The 22,840-nt window shown below is 48.9% G+C and overlaps 1 protein-coding gene across 3 annotated transcripts in view; it reads right to left on the minus strand.

Annotated features, from left to right (window-relative positions):
• Positions 1 to 22,840, minus strand: part of LOC142467271 (phosphoribosyl pyrophosphate synthase-associated protein 2-like) — a 197,390-nt gene that overhangs the window by 99,189 nt on the left and 75,361 nt on the right. The window contains exons 9-10 of one of the 3 annotated variants that reach the window (XM_075572752.1): positions 13,275 to 13,315; positions 11,795 to 11,996 (exon numbers count right to left, since the gene is read on the minus strand). The exons of 1 other annotated variant lie outside the window; for it this stretch is intronic. In XM_075572752.1, the coding sequence (XP_075428867.1) occupies positions 11,877 to 11,996; positions 13,275 to 13,315 (161 nt within the window). In that variant the 3' untranslated portion in view covers positions 11,795 to 11,876. Of the gene's footprint in view, positions 1 to 11,794; positions 11,997 to 13,194; positions 13,316 to 22,840 lie in introns of those variants that run through there. One more of the 3 variants, XR_012788329.1, reaches the window with a different exon arrangement.

Raw genomic sequence — 22,840 nt, forward strand, 5'->3', positions numbered from 1 at the left:
TACCGGCTGACCTGCTCTACCGGCTGACCGGCTGACCTGCTCTACCGGCTGACCTGCTCTACCGGCTGACCGGCTTCTCTTCTTTCAGCTAAATGACCTGAATTGTGGCCCCTGTATCTCCCAATTAAACGTTTTATTGGCATATTCTTGTTTGACTCGTTCTATACAGACATTTTCTATATATTCATTGTGGGATTTGATAACATCTGTAAGATCTCTCAGAATATCACATTCTGTACGTTTGTGCTGAAGATTTTTCCATTCTCAATTTACTTAATATTAGTTTTTGGCATCAATTATTTATATCGAGTCCAAAATACCTTTATACAGAATGCTGTTCCCTTTAGCCCACAAATGCTGCTTCATTAAAGCCCATGGGTGGCACTTTATGCATTCTCAAACTTTTAGGCAACATCCCTAATTTCCAAAAGTGGGATTAAATCTGTGCATATTTAAATGGTTAATTTTCTTACTCAGACTACTAAATCCCTCCCCAAATATATCCGTTTCACATAAAAGTGTGTGCGCTTCTCCTTCCGTCTAACTGGCACGTCGTCCTTACGGGCGCCACTCCTTGCAACTCCACGCTGCCCTCCAGTGGCAAAAGAAATAAGATACATTTACTATACTCGTCTGGCAGCTGCTCCCGTATAAGGTGGGTAACTCTGTATTAGGGGTCTTGGTAGAGTATATTTTATACTTATGTCGGATAGATGAGGAATTAATATTCCTAACGGGTTATTGTGAGAGGCCTTAGATCTTATCCTATATGCACGCAGCCCTCGCCTCTCTGACCTTGAACACATACTTCAATCTGATTTTTTGAGACTTGAAACTGGATTTCTTAAAATAAACTGATTTTAAACACTGACAAGACTGTAACAATGGTATTTGGGACCAGAGCTAAATTGCTAAAGCTACCAATGACAGAGCTTCAGATAAAAACCAGCTCTAAAACCATCATAGCCCCTGTTACTGGTTTGAAATATCTGGGCATATAGTTCAACTCCCATTTAACATTTGGGTTGCACATTGATACCCTGACATCCAAATCCTATGCCAAACTAGGTGTACTTTACAGGAACACATCCTCCCTAAGGCCCTCATGCAGTAATCGCCTACAGCGATTCAGTAAGCCCAGAGAAGCTGGCGATTACAGCAAAAATAACCGGTTTTTTTGCCGGAAAATAAATAAATAAATAAAATCGGCAGACGCGCGGTGATAAGCCACTTTTCGGCACTGATCGCCAGTTTTTCAAACACGCTCAATTCTATAAGCCCTGATCAGTTTATTGCGGCTGATCGCCACTTTAAAATTGCTGTTTCTTCTCCAAATTGTCCAGCCACAAAAGTTGGCAAGAAGGTGGGGTGAAGCTGCGATGAAAATAAAATGCATGTGTCCCAGAGCTGATATCCATTAATATCAGCACCAGAGACCCCCGGCATGAATCCCATGCATAAAAAATGCATTTACAGGCAACTTCATTACCGCCAAGGCAATGAAGGGGTTATATACCCGTGCCAGGCTTATTGCGGGTAGCGGGGGTGGGTGAAGGTGGTATTTGGCCCTGGGTGGGTGTTTAGGCCTTGCCAGGGGGTTGCGGGATGACTTAACCTCTTCTTTAACTTAGCGGTTAATACCGTTAAGGTAATGAAGGGGTTAACCCCTCCCGCTACCCCCCCACCCGGTAGGCCTAAACACCCATCCTTGGGGCCAATACCCCGTTCACCCACCCCCGCTACCCACAATAAACAAAAATACACATAACAGCCCCACTGGCTACCTCCTAGGTCCCTAATAAACCATTACAATATTCATAAAACCATTATTTTGTTTACACCCAGGATTATTACATGGGATTAGGGCTATGTTATTCAGTGAGGGGTTGTATGTTTGTATTCGTAGGGACAGGCAAGGCCGGAGCCAGATGGGGTTCTCCTGCCTCTGTCCTCCCTGTCTCCTGACCCTTCCTGTAGCCGGACAAAGAAGAAGAAGCAGGCACACGGTCTTACTCAAAGGAGGTTTAATATGCCATAAAGTCCAACGTTTCGGCAGTCAAGGTGAAGGCTACAAACACAAGAAACAGTCACAATATATACCACCCCCCTGATACTCACCCCTCCCCGCTCTGCCACATAACCAGGATGTTGACGCCCACCTGATGACGTCAGAGCTACCATATGGCGCCCCCTAGTGACGTCAGACGTCTAGGTCTAAATCCCTGGCAATACAGCATAGAGCTGTCTTGGAGGACTGCAGCCACAGCCACACCTCTCCCCAGACTGAACACTCCCCCATGATGACGTCAGCGTGACCCGGCAGTCAGGGGAGGGTAAGGGGGGGCGGGCGTGCACCAATCAAGACTGTACTCACAGGGCTGGACAAAGATGTATCCGTCGCCATGGGATCAGTGTCAGAGCAGGGAGGAGTGAGACACTCCTATAAATCACCCTGAAAGTGTAAATAAACCACACACCAAAATATTAATAAAGCTTATGTGCACAAAACTAATACAGCAAAATACTATTAAAACATGTGACTGTATACTGCAGATGACATCCGTATAATCCTGCAAAGTTACAGTGAAATGCCACATAAGAATATGCAGTACATCCATATTTAGAATATACTAGTGTGTATACCTAGGTCAGAAAAGGGTACACACAACAAGGGGGGGGGGGGGGGAAGGGGAAGGGAGGATGGGGAAGGGGGAGGGAAGGAGGGGAAGGGGGAGGGAGGGAGGGGAAGGGGGAGGGAGGGAGGGAGGGGAAAAAAAGAAGGGAAAAAAAACACACAAAAAGGATAATCTTCCCAATTGGTAAGTGCAGAGTCCATGGATGGTGCAAGATCAAATATGCCTGTAGAAAGACAAAAAATTACCTTCTATTAAGGAAGCATTTTAAATTCTGTTTCTCATTAAGACCCATACCGTTGCTGGTATTTAAAGCATGTATCCAGAATGCTTCACGTCTCAATAAGAAAGTCTCCCTATCTGGAGTGCCTTGTCTAGGTGCTACTGTCTCAATACCCATGATGCGTAAAGAGGCAGCATTATGATTGTGTTCCACACAGTGTTGCACAAGAATAGAGGGATCCGTACCTTTTCGAATTACACTTTTATGTTCAATGAACCTTGTTTTTAACATTCTTATGGTCTTACCCACATAAAGAAGACCACATGGACACTTTATTACGTACACTACATATTCAGATCTACATGTGATTCTATTTTTGATTTTTATGATCCTCCCGCTTTGGGGGTGACTGAATTGACTACCGGTAGTCAGACTGTTACAGACCGAGCAGCTCATGCATCTAAAGTTACCCGGTCTGCCACCCTCCAGAAAATGAGGAGTTCTGTAGTTACCCTCATTATCTGCATGTATCAGGCTATCGGCCAGATTTCTCCCTCTTTTTTTTTTTTTTTAATATTTTTCCTTTATTGGTGTCATACATCACAGGGGTACATAATATCGACACTGGCTCACAGGCCAACTTGTAAGTACGGCGCAGTGCATGTACATGGTATAGAAAAGGTAAATGACACACAATAAACCCTTTTTCCTTCTTTCAATAGTGAAAAAGAGAGGGGGAGACGAAGGAAAGGTGGATAGTTGGGAACGACTTCAGGAAGAGAGGGGGGAGGGGGTTAGGGTTCGTCGGCCGTAGGGGGGGGGGGGGGGAGTAGCTGAGGGGTTTATGTGGGGGTTGATAGTCCTATCCAGGGTTCCCAGGTAGAGTAAAATTGTGGGGTTTTTTGCTTTAACATTGCCGTCAGTTTTTCCATGCTCATAATTCCGTCTATTCTTGTTATCACAGTTCTTCTGGAGGGGGCTTTAATTTTCTTCCATGCCGCCGCGACACAGCATCTCGCAGCTGTCAGAATTGCCGCCGCGAGTCTGGTCGCCGGGGCAGGGAGGTCGTCAATTGGTTTTCCCAGCACGTAGATCAGCGGGTCCAGGGGTATTTCTATATCCAGGGTCTCGGTCAGGAGGCCCTGGATCCGGGACCAGAATCTTTGGATCTCCGGACATGTCCACCAAATATGGGGCATGTCCCCCCTTTGACCACAACCTCTCCAGCATTCGTCTGAAGTGCCTGGGTAGATTTGGCTCAGTCTACTCGGGGTCAGGTACCAGTGGAATAATATTTTATAGATGTTTTCTTTTGTGACGGAACAAATTGAGGTTTTGGTGGCTGCTTCCCAGATATCCTCCCAATCCTCAAGGTCCAAGTTGGTGTTTAGGTCTTCATTCCATTTCTGCATATATAGGTGGTTAGGGGGGGGCTGAGATGCTTCGAGCGTTTTATAAATCTCTGATATGAGGCCCTTTTGGTATTCGCCTTTGAGGCAGAGGGTCTCGAATCTAGAACGCGGCAGGAACTTGAGAGTAGGGGATTGGGTTCTTAGGAAATGTCGGATCTGGAGGTATTGGAAAATGGGCAAGTTGGGGGACGCGAATGTGGTTCTTAATTCCGGGAGGGACATGGCCTCGTCTTTTTCCAGCAAATCCGCAACCACTCTGATGTTTAAGCCTTGAAATTGGCTGAATTGGGATCGGGCGCATCCGGGTGGGAAGTCCGGGTTCCCGAATAAGGGGGTCAGTTGAGAGGGGGTTGAAGCTAGGCCATATTTCCCTTTGGTTTTTAACCATGTCGACCTCGTGCATCTCATTGCCCCGAGACCAAGTCTCAGCGATTTCCTGTTTTTGAGAGCTGGGGACCACAGTAGGGTCGGGAGGGGGTTCGGGAAAGCGTGGTGTGTCTCGATCTCCAGCCAGCAATTGGTGGCGGGGGAACTGTTCCATACTACCGCCTGCCTCAGTTGGGCCGAAAGGTAGTATCGGAGTATGTCCGGGGCCCCCAGACCCCCTCTCGACCTCGAGGCTAATAGGACCGATCGTGGGACCCTGGCTCTACGTTGTTGCCATATAAATCTTAAGATATGGGCCTGAATATTCCTCAGTTCTGCTAGTGGGACAGGGACGGGGAGGGTCTGAAAGAAGTAGAGCAAGCGGGGTAGGATGTTCATTTTGGTGGATACTATCCTTCCGAACCAGGAGATCTGGTGGGATAGCCAGGTCTCAAGATCTTTTAAGATCTGGCGGAAGAGGGGGGGGTAGTTAATTTGATACAGCGAGTTATATGAACTTGCTATTTTGATTCCGAGGTATTTGATGTGGGAGGTGTTCCATTTATATTTAAATTTCTGTTGTAGGGCTGACCATACGGGGTTCGGGAGGGAGATGCTAAGCGCCTCTGACTTGTCAGTATTGACTTTATAGTCTGATAGTTGGCCAAATTCGTCAAGGAGTTTTTCTAAGTTAGGGAGGGAGGTGAGGGGGTCTGACAGAGTGAGAATTATGTCGTCGGCGAACAGGGATATTTTGTATTCCCTGTCTCCGATTGGGATACCTTTAATAGTGGGTTCAGTTCGAATTCGGGCGGCCAGGGGCTCTATGGATAGGGCGAATAGTAAAGGGGAGAGGGGGCAGCCTTGTCTGGTGCCGTTTTGTATTTTTATTGGGTTGGAGCGGCCTCCTGGAAGTTTTAGTAGGGCTGTTGGATTAGTATAGAGGGCCCGGACGCCGGCAAGAAATGGTCCGGAGAAGCCGAATTGGCGCATCGTTTGGTCTAGATAGGACCATCTGATGCGGTCAAAGGCCTTCTCCGCGTCGAGACTTAGTATCAGGGCCTGGGATTGTTTGAGGTGCACGTGGTCTATAATATCAATAATTTTGCGGGTGTTGTCAGAGGCCTGTCTTCCTGACACAAATCCCACCTGGTCTATATGAATTAGCCTTGGGAGAATAGGATTCAGCCTGTTTGCTAGGATTTTGCTGAAAAGTTTGAGGTCAGAGTTTAGGAGGGATATTGGGCGGTAGCTGCCGCATTGAAGGGGGTCTCTGCCCTCTTTATGAATAATAGCCAGATTGGCTGCCGACATAGTGTCTGGGATCTGTTGGTCTTGCATAAAGGAGTTGTACATTTCTAGGAGGTGGGGGGACAGGGGGCCTACAAATTTTTTATAGTACCCGTTGGAAAATCCGTCGGGACCGGGTGTTTTAGCTAATTTAAGTGAGGATATCGCTTTTTTTAGTTCCTCTAGAGTTATTTTCTTGTTTAAGAACTCGAGTTCTTCCTGAGTGAGGGATGGGAGGTTGCATTTGGTTAGATAGTCGGATGTATTTTTGGCGATATCTTTTGGCATGCTAGTTGGGTGGAGATTGTAAAGATCTGTGTAGAACTCTGCGAATTCATTCGCGATGTCCTTCTCGTTATAGGAGACTAGGCCGCTTTTAGTCCTGATCTTTGTGATCTGGGACTTTGTCCTCAAGCCTCTTAATTTGGAGGCCAGAAGTTTGTCCGCTTTGTTGCCCCTATCGTAGAACCGCTGTTTGGTCCATTTCAGGGCTCTCTCTACCTCGTCAAGTTGTAGCACTTTTAGGTCGGATCTCGCTTTCTCGAGTGTTCTGAACACCTTTTTTGATAAGGATTGTTTGTGTGAGCGCTCTAGCGCTAGGATTTTATCCGTGAGTTCCTTCTGGGCTCTCTGTTTAAGTTTCCTCTTGTAGGAGGCTATTGATATAAGTTCCCCTCTGATGGTGGCTTTGTGGGCCTCCCACAGAGTTGCTGCTGAGGGCACTGAACCTTTGTTTATTTGGAAGAAGGAGATCAGTTTTTGTTTCACTGTTTTGACTACTAGTGGATCGTTGAGAAGCGAGTCGTCGAGTTTCCAATTGTATGTTAAGGACTTGACGAAAGGCAGAGAGAGGGTGAGTACGATAGGGGCATGGTCAGACCACGTTATTGGGCCTATTTCGGAGTGGGAGGATGCCTGGAGTACATTATTGGTGCCCAGAAAATAGTCGATCCTCGAGTAAGACTGATGGGGGGTTGAGTAGAAAGAGTAGTCTCGCTGACCCACGTGCTGGGCTCGCCAAATATCTGTCAGAGAGTACTCCCCGAGGATATCTTGAAATTTTTGGGCTTTTGTCTGTAGTTGGATGGAATATGGGGCAGTAGTTTGGCCTGATCTGTCATGGGCTGGGTTAAGTACCATATTTACGTCTCCGACTAGGAGAAGGGAAGAGAGCGTCGGTTGGTCGAGGGTGCTAAGGAGGTTCTGTAGGAATTGGGTTTGGTTGGCGTTTGGGGCGTAAATATTTAGGATGGCTAAGGGGGAGCCTGAGAGCGTACCTTGGAGGAGTATGTACCGTCCCTCGGGGTCTTTGGTTACCGTCGTCAGGGCAAATGGTATGTTGTTTTTAATCAGGACGGCCACCCCTCTTTTCTTGCTGGGGGAGGAAGCGAAGAACGCTTGGGGGTACACGTGTTTAAATGTGTTTGGCGGGTCTACATTGTTATAATGGGTTTCTTGGATACAAATTATATCCCCTTTAGTTTTTTTAAATTCTTGAAGGGCTAGTTTGCGTTTGCGAACCGAATTAAGGCCTTTGACATTCAGGGAAATAATTTTGATCGACGCCATCAGTGTGGAGGGGGGGTCTCGGGGATAAGCCCCTGTCCCTGAATTGTTCCCATGTCAGGGTTGGTTCGTGTGTCTGGTTGGGTATGTGGGGGGTAGTCTTTAGTGGTCCCACAAGGGGTGCTGGGTGGAGGTCGACGGGGGGAGGGTGGGGTGGTGGGGGAGAGGTGGGGGGGGGGGAGGACACAGGAGGACAAGAAAGAGAATGGGCTGTCTTGGAGCCCGAAAAAGGTTCCTCTTGACATTTTGATGTCAAGGGGATGGGGTGTAAAAAAAAACCCCTGGGAGAACTTTCGGGGCGTCACTCACGGACCGTAGCCAGAAAGAAGGGTCCAGCACCCCCACCCCATTGCTTATGGGGGGGGGGGGGGTCCCTAGTAAGGAAGGGCACCTCTGGCTTATGGAGGCCTTACTCTCCTTTGGTTTGGGCCATAGATAATCTTTTACATCTTTAGTAAACATTGTTTTTTTTTCCTTTATGTTAAGTCCTTGTCTGTGTGTTCTTTGTGAGTTCCGGGGGGGGGTGGGGGGGGGAGGAGGGAGGAAGGGGGGTGGAGGGGGGGGAGGGGAGGGGGGGGGGACGGGGGGTGTTGGGGAGGGGGGAGGGGTGGGGGGGGTGGATGGGGGGGGGCAAGGGGGGGGTGAGGGAGGGGGGGAGAGGGGGGGGGAGGGTTGGGGGGTGGGGGAGGGGAGGGGTGGGGGGGGGGGGGTAGGGGTGGGGGGGGTGAGGGGGGGAGGGAGGTAGGGGTGGGGGGGGGGAGGGGGGGAGGGAGGTAGGGGTGGGGGGGGAGGAGGGGGAGGGGGGGGAGGGGGGGGGTGGGGGGAGGGGGGGGGGAGGGAGAGGGGGGGGAGGGGGTAGGGGGGAGGGGATAAGGGGGGGAGGGGTGGGGGGTGAGGGAGAGGGGGGGGAGGGGATGGGGGGGGGAGGGGATAGGGGGGGGGGGGGTGGGGAGCATCTGGAAAGGTAGGGGGGGGGAGGGGATGGGGGGGGGAGGGGATAGGGGGGGGGGTGGGGAGCATCTGGAAAGGTAGGGGGGGGGGAGGGGGGTATCTGGGAATAGGGTGGGGGCGGGATGGGGGGGGGCGTGCGGAGTACACATAGGTGGCATATAGGTTAAACCTTGCTCTCGGGGGGAGTCCCAGTCTATGGCTGAGGCTTCCCTTGTATTTTGCTATTGTCAAATTGCAACAATGGAACACCTTTAAACATTAGTTTATAACAGTGTAGGTTCCCCTGGAGGGGACAAGGGGGGGCTAGCATATAGTATACACATAGTTAGCAGGGGGTTAAAAACCTTGTTCTCGGGGGGAGTTCTCATCATAAGCCTAGGTTTCCCTTGCGATTTGCTGGTATCAACTGTTCATTGGGATGCGTTCAAACATTGGTATATAGCACTACAATTTAGCATAACATAGATCGTTACTTCTCTGGGGGGGGGGGGGGAGGGGGGCATACTGGGGTAGGGGAGGGGGGGGAGGGGGAGCACATGGTATACCAGAGTTCAGTAAGGAATTTATACATTGCACTCAGACGGAATCACGTTCTTAGAGCGAGAGATCCCTTATATAGCTCCATTTTAAATTAGAACATCAATAGTTATTTATACATTGGCATATATCTATACATATTGGGTAAACATAGTCCGGATCTCTGATCTTGTGGGGGGGGGGGGGGCAGGTCAGGGAGGGGGGGTGGGGGAAGCTGTCCGCGGCAGGGAGGGGGGTGGGGAGATCTTTTGGGGGGCAGTATAACTTGGTGTTTACTTTGACTAGTGGGGGGGAGGGTAGGTAGAGAAAAAATAGGGGGGGGGGGAGGAGGGGGGACATCTGGCTTATTCGAGTGTTTGGGACTTGCCTCTGGAGGGGGCTTAGTTATGGTCTGGGGGGGTGTTTGGAGGTGAATAGCTGAGTTTTTTATAGTGTGTCAGCTGTTGTGAGGTGGGTTGAGGTATCCAGTGCCACACCGGCTCAGATCCGGGGGGGGGGGGGAGGGGTAGGGGGAGGTGGCGGGGGGGGGAATGTATGGGGTGGAGAGGGGTGGGGATTGAGGGGGGGGCAGGGGGATTCAGGGGGGGGGGGCATACACTTGCGGGTTCAATTGGGGGGCCCTATGGTTCTGGGGGTGAGCCCCGGTAGGGGTGCTCAGTTGATTCAAGGCCTTGGACATATGTAATTTTCGGATTGACAGCGAGGGGGGAGGGGTGGGGGGGTAGTTCGGGGGGAGCGCGGTAGGCTGGAGAAGTGGGGCTTTCTTTGGGGGATATCGGGGTACAGCATCTTTGCCATAGGGATGGGAGAGGGAAGAGGGGGGGGGGGGGGGAGGATTTTTGTTCATACAACCTGCCACTTGCGGGAAGGGAGGGGGGGGTGGAGGTTGCTCCCGGGGGCGGATCGCGGGGTGCTGAGTCCGTATGTGGGGTCTCTGGGCCTGATGTCCTGGTGTGTGGGCTCCTTAGGTTGGGGATCTTGGGCATCTCTTGTCTATCGGGAGCGCCAACCGGGCATGCTTATGGGGGAGAGCAGCAGCAGGTCCGCGGCTCTGGTGTCTGTGTCTCTGATGGTGCAGCTCCGGAGCACGTGAGTGACACGATAGGGCCGCGCCCGGAGAGGAGCAGCTTGGTTGCCGATTCCTCTCGTTGCTGTCCGAGACACCCCGAGCGGGGTCCTGGTTCCCCTCGGTCTCAGGTGGGGGCGGTGAAGGTAAGTGGGCATTTAACGTGTGTGGGGGGGGGGGGAGGAGGGGAGGGTTAGGGGGGGGTTAGGGTGGGAGGAATATGGGGAGGTACTGGCAAGGGGAGGGGGGGGGGGGGTAGGGTTGGGGGGGGGAATAGGAGGGGGGGGGGGGGTGGGGAATTGGGGGGGGAGGGAAGGGGAAGGTAATTTCGTGGGGTGTAGTCTAGGGGGACTCGGGTCCAGGGGAATATTTTGTTTATTACGGATTCTTATGCTGGGTGTATACTGTGGTCTTTAGGGCCTCTGGAACTGCGTGGGATGACTGCAGGGGCCGCGTGTGGTTTCCTTGGGCCTCACAGCTGGCTGGCTCATCGGGGTTCACCGGAGGGCGTTGGCTCGCCAATCTTTCCGATGTGCGGGGGGCTTCTTGGAGGGTCGTCTCCAGCGTCTCTTCAGTGCTGGGGCGGTTGCTCTTCTGCGGTGGGAGAGGGATTCCTAACGCTTTCAGGAAGTTCTTGGCGTCTTCAGGGGTTGTTACTGTGTGGTGGCGGCCATTGCGCAGAACCACTAGTTTGAAGGGGAATCCCCAGCGGTACTTTACCCCCTGGTCCCTGAGGTAGGAGGTGAGTGGGCGCAGTGCGTTTCTTTTATTTATTGTCAATTGGGAGAGATCGTTATAGAGTTGAATTTGCACTCCATCCATAGTCACAGTCCTCACTTCTCTAGCCGCTGACATGATGCGGTCTTTAGCAGAGTATGCGTGCATTCTCAGCACCACATCTCTGTGACGGTTTGGGTCCGCTGATTTCTGGGCCAGGGCTCTGTGGGCGCGATCTGTATGTAGGTCATGTTCTGAGAGATCAGGGACGAGCTGCAGGAAGAGTCTGCGGAGGTATGGTTGGAGTTCTTCATGGGTGATGGATTCAGGAATATTTTTGAGGCGGATGTTCTGCCTCCGCTCTCTGTTCTCCATGTCTTCTAGTTTGTCTTGTATGTGTCGGATCGCCTCTCCGCATCTCAGTACTTCCTCGTGGGTCTCAGCCTGTTCGTTTGAGATTCCCTCCATCTTCACCTCCAGATCTTCCGTCCGCTCCGTCAGCGCTTCCACCTCTGCCCGGATGGTTTGGAGGGCCTTTTCCGTGTCCTCCTGCACTCCCCTCCTCATTTTGGTGATTAGAGCATCAAAAAAGTCTTTATTTAGGACGGGGGGGTCCGAGTCAGTCGGGCTGTGTCGGCCGCTGCGCGCCTCGTGCTCTGGGTCTTCTCCGGCGCCATCTTGCTCCTTGGGGCTGATCTCAACCTGGCGTTGCGCCGGAGGGAAGAACTTGGTGACGGGGCATTGGTTTTTTCTCTGCGGTTTCCCTGCCATCTCTCCGGTGCTTATTCCTGGTGTGGGGTCAATTTTCGGGGGGTTTGGGATGTAGAATGAGCTTATTCTAGTGTATAGATTGGTGAGGGTGCCGGGAGCTCTCTCACTAGCAGACCATCGGCTGTGACGTCACCGGAAGTCTCCAGATTTCTCCCTCTTTTGAATGCCACCATTGGTGGTACACAGCAACTTTCAGATAATATATCATCATTTTGCAGAATATGCCAGTGTTTAAGAATGGTAGATTTAATAAAACCACCAGCTTGACTGTATATAGTGGTAAATACAACGCACGTCCTCCTTCTTATTTTTGGTAGCACTTACCTCTTTATCCAGTGCCCGGTCTAACACAGCAGGAGGATATACGCAGGAAGATATCCCCTAGCCAGGAATCTACCATGTAGTTCTCCAATAGCTGGTTCAATATGATCCTTCCTGCTCGTGATTTTGCAGACCTGGACTTTCTGTGAAAAAGGTAATGCATCAATAAGAAAAGGAGGATGATGGCTATCTGCCCTTAAAATTGCATTTCTGTCTGTATCCTTTCTAAAAAGATCAGTATGTAACTCCCCATTAGTCTGTGTAATGAGGACATCTAAAAAAGAGAGTTGCTGTGTACTCCATGTATTAGTGAGGAGGACCGGTGAATGGAGACCATTAAGATACTCAAAAAAAGATAACAGCTGATCCTCCGTACCTGTCCATATGAAAAACATCATCAATATATCTGTAATAGCTTTTAATATGCACTAAAAAGTCTGATTTGTAGATGTACTGCTCTTCGAAATGTGTCATGTATATGTTGGCGTAAGCAGGGGCCATATTACTGCCCATTGCTCTCCCCTTAATCTGCAGGAAGAAATCACTCTCAAATCTAAAATAATTTTTATAGAGAATGAAATGTAAAATGAGCATAATGTATTCAATTGGAACAGTATCACTATAATGGCGAATGAGGGTGGCCTTGATTATCTCAAGACCTTCAACATGGGGGATTATTGTATAAAGGCTAGACACATCTAAACTAACCAGAATATGATTAGTCCCATCACCAGGTGAGTTTTTTTAATTTGTCAAGGAAATCAAACGTGTCTTTGATGTATGAGTTGGCTGTCTGTGCTATAGGTTGTAGAAATGTGTCTACAAATTTTGCAAGGGGTTGATTTAATGAATTAATAGCAGCTATAATAGGCCGCCCCGGGGGATTGTTTAAATTCTTGTGTATTTTGGGCAAGGTATAGAAAATAGGGCATTTAGGATGCAACATAGTTAGAAACTCAGATTCAGGCTCTGTTATCCACTGGTTATTAACCCCCATTTGGATAATTTCCTTAATTTCTCTCGCATAGTTAAAGGTAGGGTCCCTATCCAATTTAATGTAGCAGTTAATGTCACTCAGTTGTCTGATGGTTTCAGCCTTATAATCTGAGTAATTCTGCACTACTAGGGCACCCCCCTTGTCCGCACGCTTAATAATAATCTCATTATTATTAGTCAACATTTATAATGCTTCCTTTTCCTGAACAGACATATTGTATGTAGCCCTATGTTTGTTTTTTTTGTACCTTGCAATGTCCCCCTTAACCAGTCGTATATATGTGCTGACTGATTGATTTTTAAATGGCGGGACAAAAGTGGATTTGAGCTTACACATTTTGGTACCTTGATAAGAAGCCGAATTATCTGTCCCTTGCTGGTCAGTGGCCAAATTAACTGTCCCTTGTTGTTCATAGGAGGATTACCTGTCCCTGGTTGGATATTGGAATGCACCGATTCTGTAGACCTGTTAGAAAAAAATGATTTAAGGTTTAATACACGTTCGAATTTAAATAGGTCAACCTCCAAATCAAAATCATTAAACAATGTAGTAGGTACATATGAGGGCCCCCTAGCTAAGACAGACATTTCACATTGATTAAGAGTGTAATCAGACAGATTAACAACCAAGGTGTCCATACTCATTTCTGCTCCGTTGTACGTAGGGGATAGGGTGATCTTCCCTTTCCCCTGGCCCCCGCGTCTAATTTTCCTTTTCCTTTCTCCTTGTCCTTGGATTGGCCTAAAAAAGGGGCCGGACTTTGGCCTCTCTGACGTTCTGTTGAGGAATGGGCTTCAGAGTCACTGGTGTGGACTTCTTGGACTCCCTGGGGTGCTCTCCCTCTTTGGTTCTTGCGTTGTTTGGGGTCTTGCTTCAGCCACGGGTATACTCTTCCATCTTTATAGTCATTAACAACTTTTTTGAATTTCAACTTCTTAAAGTGAATCAGATCACTTTTAATTTTTTTCCAGCTTGGTCTTAAGACTATCCAATGATTGTACAACGTCCGTACCAGGGCTAGACTGTTCAATGAGGATTTCCACTTTGAGTATATCCTTCCTTGTGTGGCTAAGTTTTTCCCCCACCTCCTCAATAACCAAAATATTCAAGTCCAAAGAGGCCCTATTAAAGCTGCAGTTCAGTCTTTTTTTAATTTTTTTAACTTCAATAGTTTCATGTGTGCAATCTCTAATTACCTAAAGAACTGTATAGCTGCAGGTCAATTCGTTCTCCATGTATTGATAGGCGAAATTTGGTGACATTATTAGTGAAGGGATCTGTTTTTCTTCTGCTTCTGTCTCTCAGTGGAAGCTCATGAATATTCATGAGCACTCCTGCATTGACATGTGCTAGAGGGAGGGCAGGGCTGACAAAGGGGTGTGCCAGGGCTTGTGACAGGACATGAAGGGGCAGTGCCTTAGCAAATGGCTGTTAAAATAGAATACAAGAAAATTGGTCTTTCAAAGTTGTTTTTTTAAAAACAGAAAATGCTAAAAGTATTTTTTCTTACTACAGAACTGATTTATTAAAAAAAACACACATGCAGGATATTGTCTGAACTGCAGCTTTAAAGCATTGTCCTGCATACAGATCAGAGGCGAAGAATGGATATGGATACCCGATGTGAAGCTGGAAATAAGACAGAGAACTGCTGAGAGGTTAAGGGAGTTACTCACCCAAACTCAGCGACGCTTCTGTGTCTCTGTGATAACTCCCCCAGGACATGCCTGGAAACCAGAGGTAACTCAATGTATTTTTGATAAATAGAAACTTGACCTCGGAGACTGTGAGACCCCCTCTCCTTCCCCCCCTTCCCTTGGCTTCCCAAACTCCACCATAACCAATACACAAATAACCACAAACACGAGGTCTGGCGGCCGCTGCTTTTTAGTAAAACTTCAATTAACCTAATTAGTGCCAACCCCCTGCCAGAGTGCTCGCTCATTGGGTAAAGGCCAAAGGTACCCGATCCAATGGCCCGTAACTCCCCCCTAGCCGGGCCCCGCCTGTCTGGCGAGAATGGGCCCAGGAACGCACGTGTAAATGAGCCGCGCCCACTCGCCACTCCCAGCCACCTTTTATTTTATTTCTGTTATTCATTTTCATTGTTTATTTATTCTTTTTTTTCTTTTAAACACGTACAACCAACATATTTACCAGTATTCACAATAAAGGGCAGGGTGGGCGGGACTCCCATGGCAGGGCGTAGACTGACCCCGTGCCTCTGTCTAATTCTAACCTCCCTGGCCCTTCCCCCGGCTGTTTCACGTCACTGCCAGAGGGGGAGGGGGAAGGCAGGGGGGACGTAGTCCACACTCACAGGTAAGGGAGAGCCTAGTCCCTCTGGTCATAGCGCCCGGTCACCGAGGGCTCAAGACTACTTTTCTGGGTTATTTTGAAACGAGCTACACTGGGGAATATTTAGGGGTCTCCCCAAACAAAGAGAGAACATTTAGGGGTCTCTCCAGAGACAGAGAACCCCACACACTTAGATCTGAGGTTTGTGCCCCTATTAGGCCTGGGCCTATTAGTAAGTTCAAGCTCGCTGAGGTGGGCTGAGCCGCGCTGAGCAGATGCACAAACCCCCTGCATCTGTCATCAGCGCGGCTATAGTTTCCCCCTCCGCATGCGTGCTCATGCGTGCAGAGGCTCAGAAACGTTGCCGAGACAGGCAAGTTTAAAATTTGCCGCTCGGGGAAGCGAAGAAGCGGTCACGTGACCGCTCCCATCCAATGGGAGCGGGGACTAGCCCCGCTTCCCGCTCCGCCTCCTGACACGCCTCCGCTCTGCCTCTGCTTGGCCTCCACCCCGCCCCCAGAGCGCGCTCACTGCCTCGCCTGCAAGGACAGAAAAAAACACCATTTTCTGCAGGCGAGGCAGAGCAGGAGCGCGGCTCAGCGTGGCTGAACCCTCTATGTCCCAGGCCTTACATGGGGGGGGGGAGAGAAATACATAGAAACAAAAATAAGGAGGGACAGAGATAAATAAAAGAGAAATAAGATTAAAGGGGGAGAGAGAGACTGACAGGAGAGGGAAAGGAAAGGCAGAGAGTAGGGAGACTTCTCACCCAAGGTGATGAAACAGCTGTGACACATGGACACCTTCTCTGGGAAACCTTCCACTACCTATGTGACATTACACCTCCACCGTAGGGGGTCCTGCATCTGGGGAGTGTGTGTGTAAAGGATCCTGGGGAGGGACATATAATGGAGTTCTGGGGAGGGGTGTATAACAGGGTACTGGGCCTGGTGAGGTGGGTATAACGGGTACTGGGCCTGGGGAGGGGTGTATAACAGGGTACTGGGCCTGGGGAGGGGTGTATAACAGGGTACTGGGCCTTGGGAGGGGTGTATAACAGGGTACTGGGCCTGGGGAGGGGTGTATAACAGGGTACTGGGCCTGGGGAGGGGTGTATAACAGGGTACTGGGCCTTGGGAGGGGTGTATAACAGGGTACTGGGCCTGGGGAGGGGTGTATAACAGTGTACTGGGCCTGGGGAGGGGTATATAAAAGGGTACTGGGCCTGGGGAGGGGTGTATAACAGGGTACTGGGCCTGGAGAGGGGTGTATAACAGGGTACTGGGCTTTGGAAGGGGTGTATAACAGGGTATTGGGCCTGGGGAGGGGTGAATAACTGGGTACTGGGCCTGGGGAGGTGGGTATAACGGGGTACTGGGCCTTGGGAGGGGTGTATAACAGGGTACTGGGCCTGGGGAGGGGTGTATAACAGTGTACTGGGCCTGGGGAGGGGTATATAAAAGGGTACTGGGCCTGGGGAGGGGTGTATAACAGGGTACTGGGCCTGGAGAGGGGTGTATAACAGGGTACTGGGCTTTGGAAGGGGTGTATAACAGGGTATTGGGCCTGGGGAGGGGTGAATAACTGGGTACTGGGCCTGGGGAGGTGGGTATAACGGGTATTTGCCCTGTGGAGGGCGGTATATCGTGGTATTGGGGAGGGGGTATAGGTGGCACAGGAGCTCTTGCGATACAGAGTATCACTGTCCCTGGTTACAAACACTTCATGTCTCCTGCAGGTCAGGACACGCACGAAGGTGGAGCCCTTCGTGCCACCAGACGACGAGGCGGGCTACGAGGCGGACGATGAGGCATACGACAAAGCGGGCGTCAAGTGGTGCGAAGAGGAGGGCTACAAGGCGGCCGATGAGGCAGACGACGAAGCGGATGTCAAGTCTGGCGACGAGGTGGGCCATGGCGAAGGAGAATACGAGAGGTGTGGACGGATCTGCTGCTTCACCTTTTTTAGGCGGAGAAGACCCCGGGAGCAGGTAGCAGAGGAGCCAGGGCGTAGATACAGGGGTTTTCTAGGGGCCCTGAGAAGTTGGTTTGACCGCAGGAGAGGCAGATAAGATCAGGAAGGCTGCGGGAGGGGCAGGTAATAGAGGGAGATAGGGATATTGGGCGTGAGAGAGAACAAGGAGCAGGGCCGGAGCACGGGTTTCATGCGCCCGAGGCGAAACTTAAACGGGGTGAATGGGATAGATATGCAGGGGGATGGGGGAGCAGGTGAGTTATACACAGGGGCACAAGGGCCCCATCACCCGCATCTCTATATACCGAGTGTTGCCCTGTGTATAACAACGCTGATCTGTGCTGCTCCATCTGATCTCACTGCGCAGTGATCCAGGGACCATCCGATCGCCATTTAATGGGGTCAGGAAGGAATTTTTTCCCCCCATTGCACAGCAGGGCTGACTGGCTGACCGGCTGACCTGCTCTATCGGTTGACCTGCTCTACTGGCTGACCGGCTGACCTGCTCTACTGGCTGACCAGCTGATCTGCTCGACCGGCTGACCTGCTCTACTGGCTGACCGGCTGACCTGCTCTACTGGCTGACTGGCTTCCCTTCTTTCAGCTAAATGACCTGAATTGTGGCCCCTGTATCTCCCAATTAAAGCTGCAGTTCAGACAATATCCTGCATGTGTTTTTTTTTTATTAAATCAGTTCTGTAGTAAGAAAAAATACTTTTAGCATTTTCTGTTTTTAAAAAAACAACTTTGAAAGACCAATTTTCTTGTATTCTATTTTAACAGCCATTTGCTAAGGCACTGCCCCTTCATGTCCTGTCACAAGCCCTGGCACACCCCTTTGTCAGCCCGGCCCTCCTTCTAGCACATGTCAGTGCAGGAGTGCTCATGAATATTCAAATAAATAAAATCTCTTTTGTAAATACAAAGTCTTCAGATTGTAACTACGGCACTTCCTAAAACGCAGAAGAAAAACAGATCCCTTCACTAATAATGTCACCAAATTTCGCCTATCAATACATGGAGAACGAATTGACCTTCAGCTATACAGTTCTTTAGGTAATTAGAGATTGCCCACATGAAACTATTGAAGTAAAAAAATAAAAAAAAATAAAAAAAAAGACTGAACTGCAGCTTTAAACGTATTCTTGTTTGACTCGTTCTATACAGACATTTTCTATATATTCATTGTGGGATTTGATAACATCTGTAAGATCTCTCAGAATATCACATTCTGTACGTTTGTGTTGAAGATTTTTCCATTCTCAATTTACTTAATATTAGCTTTTGGCTTCAATTATTTATATTGAGTCCAAAATACCTTTATACAGAATGCTGTTCCCTTTAGCCCACAAATGCTGCTTCATTAAAGCCCATGGGTGGCACTTTATGCATTCTCAAACTTTTAGGCAACATCCCTAATTTCCAAAAGTGGGATTAAATCTGTACATATTTAAATGGTTAATTTTCTTACTCAGACTCCTAAATCCCTCCCCAAATATATCCGTTTCACATAAAAGTGTGTGCGCTTCTCCTTCCGCCTAACTGGCACGTCGTCCTTACGGGCGCCACTCCTTGTAACTCCACGCTGCCCTCCAGTGGCAAAAGAAATAAGATACATTTACTATACTCGTCTGGCAGCTGCTCCCGTATAAGGTGGGTAACTCTGTATTAGGGGTCTTGGTAGACTAAATCTTATACTTATGTCGGATAGATGAGGAATTAATATTCCTAACGGGTTATTGTGAGAGGCCTTAGATCTTATCCTATATGCACGCAGCCCTCGCCTCTCTGACCTTGAACACATACTTCAATCTGATTTTTGAGACTTGAAACTGGATTTCCCAAAACAAACTGATTTTAAACACTGACAAGACTGTAACAATGGTATTTGGGACCAGAGCTAAATTGCTAAAGCTACCAATGACAGAGCTTCAGATAAAAACCAGCTCTAAAACCATCCTAGCCCCTGTTACTTGTTTGAAATATCTGATCATTCAACTCCCATTTAACATTTGGGTTGCACATTGATACCCTGACATCCAAATCCTATGCCAAACTAGGTGTACTTTAAAGGAACAAATCCTCCCTAAGGCCCTCATGCAGTAAGCAGCGATAAGCCACTTATCACCAGCTTATCGCCAAAAAAGCCACACTGATACACACACACACACACACACACACACACAGATACACTGATACACACACACACACCCACTAATACACACACACACACACACACACACACACACACACACACACACACACACTGAAACACACACACACACACACACACTGATACACACATACACACACACACTGATACACACACACACACACTGATACACACACACTGACACACACACACACACACACACACACACACACACACACACAGATACACACAGATACACACAGATACACACACACACAGATACACACACACACACACAGATACACAAACACACAGAGATACACACACACACACACACACACACAGATACACACACACACACACACACACTGATACACATACACACACACACAGATACACATACACACACACACACACACACACACAGATACACACACACACACACACACACACACAGACACACTGATACACACACACACACACACACACACACACACACACACACACACACACACACAGACACACTGATACACACACACACACACACTGATACACACCCACTGATACACACACACACACACACACACACACACACACACACACACACTGATATAATATAATATAATATAATAAAATACTCTCTTTAATCAAACCTATGTGTAGTGTCTTTTCTATCCGTTGTATCTATTGCTAACAGCTCAGTGATTCTTCCCCAGGACGCTGCACTAGTGTCACGCTGCCAAGCCCAGGTGTGAGGGAGATTTATAGGGTCACATATACACTTCTGCCAAAACACGAGTGCAAACAGGAAGCCCCTCTGATCTCATATATTTTATTACACAAAACGGTATCTAAAAAGGTAAAAATAACATACATGGGATTCTGCTACAAATATCTCTCTAATTACAAACCAATTAGCAAATCATTCAGATTAGTCGAGCGAAAAGAAAGGGTTAAGTATCTCATGTACAGTATATGCAGTGTAGGCTGTTCTGCAGCATTACATGCAGGGGACAACGTTTAGGGGATATAAGTAATGCTGATCTCAGAGCTGACCGGCTGACCTGCTCTTCTGGCTGACCTGCTGACCTGCTCTACTGGCTGACCGGCTGACCTGCTCTACCGGATGACCGGCTTCTCTTCTTTCAGCTAAATGACCTGAATTGTGGCCCCTGTATCTCCCAATTAAACGTTTTATTGGCATATTCTTGTTTGACTCGTTCTATACAGACATTTTCTATATATTCATTGTGGGATTTGATAACATCTGTAAGATCTCTCAGAATATCACATTCTGTACGTTTGTGTTGAAGATTTTTCCATTCTCAATTTACTTAATATTAGTTTTTGGCATCAATTATTTATATCGAGTCCAAAATACCTTTATACAGAATGCTGTTCCATTTAGCCCACAAATGCTGCTTCATTAAAGCCCATGGGTGGCACTTTATGCATTCTCAAACTTTTAGGCAACATCCCTAATTTCCAAAAGTGGGATTAAATCTGTACATATTTAAATGGTTAATTTTCTTACTCAGACTCCTAAATCCCTCCCCAAATATATCCGTTTCACATAAAAGTGTGTGCGCTTCTCCTTCCGCCTAACTGGCACGTCGTCCTTACGGGCGCCACTCCTTGCAACTCCACGCTGCCCTCCAGTGGCAAAAAAAATAAGATACATTTACTATACTCGTCTGGCAGCTGCTCCCGTATAAGGTGGGTAACTCTGTATTAGGGGTCTTGGTAGAGTATATTTTATACTTATGTCGGATAGATGAGGAATTAATATTCCTAACGGGTTATTGTGAGAGGCCTTAGATCTTATCCTATATGCACGCAGCCCTCGCCTCTCTGACCTTGAACACGTACTTCAATCTGATTTTTTGAGACTTGAAACTGGATTTCCCAAAACAAACTGATTTTAAACACTGACAAGACTGTAACAATGGTATTTGGGACCAGAGCTAAATTGCTAAAGCTGCCAATGACAGAGCTTCAGATAAAAACCAGCTCTAAAACCATCCTAGCCCCTGTTACTTGTTTGAAATATCTGGGCATTCAACTCCCATTTAACATTTGGGTTGCACATTGATACCCTGACATCCAAATCCTATGCCAAACTAGGTGTACTTTAAAGGAACAAATCCTCCCTAAGGCCCTCATACAGTAAGCAGCGATAAGCCACTTATCACCAGCTTATCGCCAAAAAAGCCACACTAATATACACACACACACACACACACACACACACACACACACACACACACACACACACACACACACTGATACACACACACACATACACACTGATACACACACACACACACACACTGATAGACACACACACACACACACACAGATACACACACACACACACACACACACACACACACACACACACACACACACACACACACACACACACACACACTGATGCACACACACACACACACTGATACACACACACACTGAAACACACACACACTGAAACACACACACACACACACTGATACACAAACACACACACTGACACACACACACACACACACACACACACTGATACACACACACACACACACACACACACACACACCCAGTGATACACACACACACACAGATACACACAGATACACACGCACACAGATACACACACACACACAGATACACAAACACACAGAGATACACACAGATACACACACACACACACACTGATTCACACACACATACACACCCACTGATACACACACACACACACTGAAACACACACACACTGAAACACACACACACACTGATACACACACACACACACTGATACACACACACACTGATACACACACACACACACATTGATACACACACACACACAGAGATACACCCCGCCTCCCCCTGCACCGCCTGCGACTGCGCAGCAACCACTGCCCACCCCCGAGCCCATCTCCCACACCAAGGGGACGGGGGGAAGTGAGCGCCGGGGGGCAAAGCTGTGAGCGACAGGGGACAAAGCTGTGAGTGCCGGGGGAGCAAAGGTGGGAGCGCCGGGGGGGCAAAGCTGTGAGCGTCGGGGGAGGCAAAGGTGGGAGCGCCGGGGGGCAAAGGTGGGAGTGCCGATGGGGCAAAGGTGGGAGCGCCGGGGGGCAAAGGTGGGAGTGCCGATGGGGCAATGGCGGGAGCGCCGGGGGGGCAATGGTGGGAGCACCGGGGGGCAAAGGTACAAGGTGGTACAAAGGTAGGCGCACCCCCGCTACCACTTCCTATTACCCCCCCTGGCTGGGACCCGGGACAGAAAGGGGACACTCACCGCGAACAGAGGAGCCGGGAGCGGGAAGACACGTGTGCTTTGCACAAAGCGGAAGTCCCGCCCCCGGCTTCCTCTGACCTGCCTGCAACCAATCCCCTGCGGGCCGGCCGGCATTCTAAGTCCCGCCCCCGGCATCATCATTCATTCAGTCTCCCCAGCAGCATTCACACACACACATAGAAAATACTTACCGGCCGCCGCATTCTCCTCACCGCCGCTGCCCTGCAATACCGGGACCAGGGACAAAAACCGGGACATAAACGGGACG

This window comes from Ascaphus truei, chromosome 16 (genome assembly GCF_040206685.1).
Source record: "Ascaphus truei isolate aAscTru1 chromosome 16, aAscTru1.hap1, whole genome shotgun sequence".
Lineage (NCBI taxonomy): Eukaryota > Metazoa > Chordata > Amphibia > Anura > Ascaphidae > Ascaphus > Ascaphus truei.